The following is an 8,224-nucleotide window of genomic DNA, read 5'->3' as shown; positions in this document are numbered from 1 at the left end:
GTGTATATATATATATATATATATATCGAATAATTTAAGTGATATGTGTGCGAACATACCAAACACAGGTCAAAACAATAGTAAATTCAGCTTAATTATGAAGTCAGAAGTGGTACTAAACAAAGAGCAGCTCGGGAGCCGAAGGGGCCGGCTCTTATTGCTCAGCCGAACCAAACGTCCCGGCTCACCACGGCGAGCCGGAATTCCCATCACCCGTCCGGAAGGTGACGGCCGGAGGGCGGAGCTGCTGAATAATCAAAACCAGCCAGGACTTCGTGCAAACCTTTTTTTGTTTTGTTTATTATTATTAAACCCCTTTTTAAAATGTACAACAGCGAAGGCCCACTCGTCGCATTACAAGTACACATAAATAACTACAACAGATGACTACAACAATATTATTTTATTAACATCGAGGTGATCCACCTCACGTCTGCGTGTCAGTAAAACACCACCAATAATAGCGCTTCATACGCTGCATTGGAACATTTAGCCTGGCGCCAACGTTATGAGACCGACGTAGTTCACAGCTTATTCTCCTCCGCGCACCGTTCCGTCTTCAGGGACGTCAATGGAAACATCGCCCGCCGGAGCGGTCGGGCGGCCCCCGGGGCCCCCGGGGCCCCTCCGCCATGTTGAACGCGGGCGGGACCGGATGTTGTGACGGAAGCTGTGGCCGATTGGCCGTCGTGTCGTGTCACGTGACAGGCGGCGCGCTGGAATATTTTTGTCTGTGCGCCCGCAACAAAAAAAAACAACAACAACAACAACAACACCAACTTGTCTGGAGGCGCCCGGTGTCTTTGTAATGACACACTTACCGCAGGGAAACAATCCCAAAATGAGTTTCCCGTCGCCGCGAAGCAACCACGGAGGCTTTGACCCCACGGACTGAAAAGAATCACGGAGGAATCATTTAAAGTCATCATATTACAATGTGATATAATACAGTGCTGTATAATTTAATATGATATCACACGATAAAACAGTACATAATACAGTTTAATATAATATATTATAATTGAATGTGATAAAATATAATTATTTCCTGAATCTTCCATCGGCGATTAATAAAGTGTTATCTTACCTTAATTTATCTTGTTTCATGTAAGTATTATGATTATATGGTAATAATATGATAATAATAATATGATAATAATTTGTCAAGATATGTGCAATACACAGTGCCATCTGGCTCCTATTTATAGTGATTTTTTTGTTTTTTGTTGTTTCTATACATTTTACATTGTTTATAGTGTATACTTGATATGCTCTTTATTTTCTGCTCTCCTCTTTTTGCTGCTGGAACGATGTAGATTTCCCCGTTGTGGGACTGATAAAGGTTTATCTTATCCTAATACTATAAGGCACTTGGGGCTTTCGTTATACAGGTACATATTCTGTTGGGGGACATCTAGTGGCTAATGTTCAGAGAAAATCACACGTCGCCTCTGAATCAGGAGGAAACAGACATTCGGCATTTTACTCAACACTCAACATAGTTCACATCGTTGAATGAGGTTAATTCGTAATTTGATTTAATCCATATTGTCTCAGAATATTCAATTGAATATTATTCCAAATATTGTTCATTGTACGCCCCTTTTGAAAATGGGACCCCCTTTCACAACAATCAACTGAAGGTACAAATTAAAATGAGCTGTGTGTGCGTGTGTGTGACAGAGAGAGAGATAGAGAGAGAGAGAAATTAGAATTCGGTTATTTGAAACACATTTTTATTCTCTTGCATAATTGAGGCCTATATGAATGAACTCACCCTTTATACCTGGATATGCTTATCCCAGTTATGTATCTGTATATTTGCTGTTTGTATAAATCAGATGCATGTAGGTGTATGCAGCATTCGGAGATTGTATATGTGGTAAGTTCTCTTTTTCATTTGTTTCTTATATTCTTGCCTTCTGTTACTTATTTTTATTCTGTTTATTTTCCTCCTGCCCTCTATAAAGCAGTGTTGTTTTTCCTCTATAGATACAGACGAACTTTGAATTATATATTTTATTCATGTCAATACAGATAATATGCTTAAAATAATATATTAAACAACGCATATATAATATAAAAATATAAATATATGTGTTTGTTTTACATGTGTGTCATGTAGCAATCACTGCATCTCGGCTCGTGGAGAGCGGCTCATCCTGTGACGTCACTGGAAACCGACCAATCAGAAGCCTTCTCTACGCGGCTTAGTCCGACGCCGTTAAATGTGAGTACAATGCCTTTAATATCCCACGGAGCACACCTCGTGTTATTGCTCGAGCCACAAAGGGAACAGCTTCGGCAATTTTATACCTATATTTTACAAAAATTGTGACGATTGAAGCTCACATCTGTCTCAGTAATGAACAAGGCAATGAGAGGATTTCTAAATGCAGTTACAACCGTCGGTGACTGAGGAGCAGATCAAACATGACTGATCCAAGGTAAATGATAAATAATAAATAACATAATAATAATAATAATAATAATAATAATAATAATGATCCATAAAGCCGCAGTCAGCAATTCGAGGGGTCCAGGGTCCCTTTGTTAAAGTTGAGTGGCAGAGTGTGCTTTGGTTCTCTGTTCCGGTGTGTTTTGTGATTGCAGAAGTTCATTTGTTCGGGCCTGGTTACAGTGTCATTCTGTGATCGGGCAGTGTTTGCAGCTGTGGATGGGTTTACGACACAGGGCTGCATGATTATGGCTTAAATGATACTCACCATTGTTTTATTCAATATTGTGATCACGATTATTTATCATGATTACTCATCCATTTTGGGGAACACAGTTCTTTTATTGCACTTCAATCAACAGAAAACTGCCTTCACAATAATAATGTATTTTATAAACCTACAAATAAATAAACTCAAATGTACAAATCTTTGAATCAAAATAGGACTTTGTTTACATTAATTCAGTCTTCTTAAGGCTATATATAAATTACATCGAAACAAGAAGGTTTGTTACATTACATCTACAAACCCCAGCCAAAATGCAGTAAATAAATAAATGCAGTTTTTTTACTAAGTTATTCGACAATATTGGACTGATCTGGATCAAACTCGGACGAGGGCATGTCGGAACTGCCCTGAATACACATTTTATTCATCTTGTCTGAGTGTGGCGGATCCATGACATCCATAGACTACTGATGTCAGTCTAATAAACATCAGGGCTGTTGCCCATTTGGGGCTGGACCCCTAATAATAATAAATATAGCTGCAGGCTGCAATGCAACAGGGTCCAGGTTAGTCACGGCAATTGCACCAATGGCAACATTGGGATCAAACAATGAAACAATAACTAACATAATACTACATAACGTAAACTGGAAAGCCCCCATTAACCACAAATAATATGTTCAATTACTCAAACCCTTGTAGACATTTTGCAGCTTCACCGGCAGTGGCGGACAAAGAACACAACTCCATTACTTGAGTCAAAGTATAGATTACTGAATGCACAGACTTGCTTGTAGAACCTGTACATTACAAAGCTTGCAGAATATTCTACAAAGCCTAGAGAAATGCCTCTAGAAACAGAATAGAATCGACAAAAGGACAGCCATTGTAGTTTTTATGATAGAGAACCTTTGGGCCGCTGTCGTAAAGACATGTTGCATGTTTTCCTCTGAACGCTCCGTGTAAATGATAAACACCACTTTGGAAATAAGAGAAGAAAGAAACATGTTGACTGAAGAGGTCAATTGAAATTGTCACAATTTTATTTAAATTTAACTTTGTTTGACTGCGCAATCATAGACATATACACAGACTTAGCTGCGACATTCAGGTTCAAGTTCAAGAGATTATTTGTCACATACATATACATACTTTCATACATATATGCAGTGAAATGTAATGGAGTAGGAGTAGGAGCTTCAGTAGGAGCTGGACGGCGAAATTCTGTCGGCAGCGATGGAGTTTGTGTGTGGTACTCAGAGCAAACATTTGAAAGGATGTGAATCTTTCTTCATTTCAAATATCTCAAACATGGACTTCAGATACGGCCATGGGTGCTCTGGTGGTGAGGAGCCGTCATCTTTATCTGCCCGAGCCATCTTAACAAGTTCTTCTTCTTCTTTGGTGGTTATTGGCGGTTGGCAAACCATCTTAGGGGTGCCGTACCGCTGCCAACTGGACTTTTTCAGCAGTTTTGGACCACGGCGGAGTTCAAATTGAACTGTTGAAAAAATATGCAGCCAGCACGACAGCGTAGGAGGAGTAGTGCCATCTAGTAGTTTAGTTGTTTTTTTTTCTCCTGTAAAGAACACAGCGTATGGCGCATCGCATTTTATAAAAGAAAAGAAAATTCATCTGCTGACTTCATGGAAATGTAGTGGAGTCAAAAGTACAGTATTTGTCTTTCAAATGTAGTGGAGTAAATGTCATAAGTTTCCCAAAAATCTGATACTCAAATAAAGTGCAGAGATTGGAAAAATGTACTTCAGTACAGTACTCAAGTAAATGTACTTTGTTAGTGTCTACTACTGTTCACCGGTGATTGCTTGCTGGCTGCTTGCAAAAACGTTGCATACTCCATAGATGTTGATAGCATAATGCGTCAATGACTTATGGCAGATTATGTAAAATAGGCCCCGCCCAGACATTTTCTGTACACTTTGAAAATGAGTTGTGGCCAAAATATTGTGCGTAGCAAATGTCCATTGGAAAGGCTTTATTCGGGGCAGTCTAGACATGCTGTGGTCCAAGTTTGATGAACATTGAACCATATCTGTTGGAGGAGTTTGTAAAGAAACGTTTGGACAAAATTCCAAATGGCGCAAAATCTATCATGACACAAATGCTATGACTATGCGACTTGGCATGACCCATGGAATACATGGATGCAAGAATTTTGTTTCTAGGTTTGGAAGTTATTCGACAAAATGTAAAAGTGGTCGTTATAGCGCCACTATCTGGTCGAGGAATCCCGTTTTTTGCATTTCCTAGTTTGGGAACATGTCGAACCTATCTTGCAAGTTTGGTGTCCTTGGGTTTCACATTTTCTGAGCGCCAGGCACTTTCAGTGGAGAATAAAAATAATAAAAATTGGAGCAAAAGCAATAGGGCTCCCGCACTCATGCTGGACCCCTAATAATAATAATAATAATAATAATAATACTACACCTTTTTTGGCTAGAATTGTTCTGTGAACTTCTGCTGCTGTAAAAACTGAATTTTAGAATGATAGTAATAATAAAGTGTTATCTCATCTGTGATAGTGAACATGTGGTGACTTGGACATCCAGGAGCCTGGACGTAAGGTCACCATGAAGGGCCCCGGCTCGGCGGGGGCTTTCTGCCTGGGGTTCATGGTGGGGACATGCAGCGTCTACGTTGTCCTGCATCAGATGGGGTTAGAGAGCAGCTACCCAGCGCTGTCAAAGGTGCGTGTTGGGGAGAAGCCCCCGATCGGATCCACCAGCTGGAGGAAAGAAGGATCGGTTCTCATCAACCTGCTCCCCTCTCACCATGAAGGTGGTTAAATCCCTTTACATTGTTTGCTTGGGGATGAAACATATGCCATCTGGCACTCAAACTGCCTTCATATTGATGTAACCTGCCTGCTCCGCTCTAATGATGCTTGTTCTTCCAATAACAATGACAATCCACCATCATTTTATCAACTCATGGTGCCTCTTATTAAATGCTATGAGCCTTCTTACTGCAGAAAAACGGAAATGATCTGTACAGTATACACACATATACTGTATATATATATATATATATATATATATATATATATATAGTGGTATTTTCAGCAAAAAAACTTCAAAGACATGTTTTGGGGACCTAAGAGACCTAGATTAACTTGTTGAAAAGAACTATAATATGTGACCTAGAGACGATTTAACCCACTACCTCATTAACTTGTTTCCCGCTAGGTGAGAACAGTGAGGTGGCGGATGAGTTGTACCAGAAGGTCCGTGTCCTCTGCTGGGTTATGACCGGGCCGTACAACTTGCAGACCAGGGCCCGTCATGTCAAGGCAACGTGGGGTCGGCACTGCAATATGCTGGTGTTCATGAGCTCCACCGAGGACCCGGACTTCCCCACCGTAGGACTGGGCACCAAGGAGGGCCGGGACCAGCTCTACTGGAAGACGATCCGGGCCTTTCACTACGTCTACGAGCACCACGCTCATCAGGCCGACTGGTTCCTCAAGGCCGACGACGACACCTTTGTGGTGGTGGACAACCTGCGCTGGGTCCTCTCCGCCCACTCCCCCGAGGAGCCTGTCTACTTTGGCAAGCGCTTCAAGCCCTACGCCAAACAAGGCTACATGAGTGGCGGTGCAGGCTACGTACTGAGTAGAGAGGCCCTCAGGAGGTTCGTGGAAGGTTTTCGGACCAATGTGTGCACGCACACCACTCCTGTGGAGGACCTGGCACTGGGGCAGTGTCTGGAGAAGGTGGGCGTTCTGGCCGGAGACTCCAGAGACACTTTGCAACGGGAAACCTTCCACCCGTTTGTGCCGGAGCATCACCTGACCGGCAAGTTCTCCAAAAGCTTCTGGTATTGGAGTTATTGTTACTACCCTATTGTCGAGGTAAGTGTTTGCTAGGGTCCATCTTTTCCTTGGAACTATGAACCGCAGTAAAACGGGTTTTGTGCTTTAACAGCCATTAAATAAACTATTTTCTATAAAATTGTAAAACCATGACAGATTCACTATAGCATGCCAGTCCTTCGTTAGCCAGGCATGCTCCCCTCTTAGTTTTACCCACAGCATCGAGCTTAAAAGTCTTCAATATCATTAAGGCACACCTACCGAAAATAATTGAAAAAAACCCTTAATTCAATTTGGAAATGTATCTTATTTTATTGTATCTACATTTGAGAACACCCTGCGGACAATATATTGCTCTACTATTTTGTCGTACGTTTAATGGATAAAACAAAAATATACACAAGAGGGGAGGAGACTAATTTAATGAATATTTTATCATGTGGCCAATTCAGAATTCCCTGAATGACCTTTGCAAACACAGAGTGAATAGAGGCAGCAATTAGATGGATGTTTAAGTAGAAAATTGCAGTTTAGATAATATCCTGGCAACAAAGGAAAAACAGGCAATTTTTCACTGTTGATAGAGCTAAGTCATTATGATTTGCAATTGAATGAGACAAGTTCATTATCAAGCTTGGTCATCAGTGACCCTATTTCTAAGAGCTTGGTGCAAACAATACACTTTCTGCCGTGTCTCTGAAAGGAAGGAAGACCAAATGTTACAATATAAATATAATTATGTATTGTCGTCAGAATTTTCAAGAGGTAGATTGCATTTTTTTTCTGAGCAGACTTCAGTTCACTACACATGCATATTAAAGGTTTGTTGACATCATTTATAAATTGCTTTAAATGTTCATGTTGGCCTTCTCCTCTTTCCCCAGGGTCCACAGTGCTGCTCTGACCTGGCCGTGTCCTTCCACTACGTGGAGGCAGAGCTGATGTACACGCTGGAGTACTACGCCTACCACCTGCGGGCGTACGGATACCGCCCGCGGTACCGCCCGCGCTACCGTCCGCGGCCCCCAAAAAGCCTGGACCTTGGTTTGCTCTCCCGGGTCGAGAAGCTGTCGAGAGGTTCCCGGAGCCCCACGACGACTCCTGCCGCCACTGCCAACGGGAGCCGCGCTAGACCAGAGGCGTGCGCCGGCAAATTGGAGAAAGACAATTTCCACCCATTAATGCCTGATAACAGGAGCGCGCTCACACAGGACCGGCAGCGCTGAGTCTGAACCGCGGGCGGAATTAGCTTTTGTAAAGTGATTTATAGTGGAACCTAGAGAGAAGAGTCACTTTTCAATTTTCACCCAGTGCTCAATGAATGAGGAACTTTCTGGGAACCCGCGGCAACATGAAATTGTTTTTTATAGCGTCCGATAAGTGTTGAGTGTATACAAAAACACTTCTCCTCACACTGCATCTGGTCTGACCAGTTTTCCAGACACCATAACAGTACTGGTGTTATGGGGGAGTCCTTATGGATCGCATTCATCAATGAACAATGCATTCATCTCTTCATATGTAGTTTACTACGTGTATGTACGGTCTCATCTTATCCTATGCATTCTGGCAGAACAGCAACACATTGTTTTTGAATATTCTGAATATGAATGCGTAGGAGTAACGTAAAGTTATTTTGATGAAAACAAAAAAAATTATTTTGAATAAAAACATAAAAAACTGGTGACTTGGTTGAGGTGGGTTT

At 41.7% G+C, this 8,224-nt stretch overlaps 1 protein-coding gene across 1 annotated transcript; it reads left to right on the top strand.

Annotated features, from left to right (window-relative positions):
• Positions 1–5,379: 5,379 nt before the first annotated feature.
• On the top strand, positions 5,380–7,745 carry c1galt1la (core 1 synthase, glycoprotein-N-acetylgalactosamine 3-beta-galactosyltransferase 1, like a; the record flags this gene model as incomplete). Its single annotated transcript, XM_080015199.1, has 3 exons — positions 5,380–5,486; positions 5,894–6,558; positions 7,404–7,745. The coding sequence occupies exons 2-3, from the start codon at positions 5,953–5,955 to the stop codon at positions 7,743–7,745; spliced, it is 948 nt and encodes a 315-aa protein (XP_079871325.1). The 5' UTR covers positions 5,380–5,486; positions 5,894–5,952.
• Positions 7,746–8,224: the final 479 nt, after the last annotated feature.

This window comes from Zeus faber, assembly GCF_960531495.2.
Source record: "Zeus faber genome assembly, chromosome: 15".
NCBI lineage: Eukaryota > Metazoa > Chordata > Actinopteri > Zeiformes > Zeidae > Zeus > Zeus faber.
Note: the sequence above shows the minus strand (reverse complement) of the source record. Positions and strands in the feature narration are given on the sequence as shown.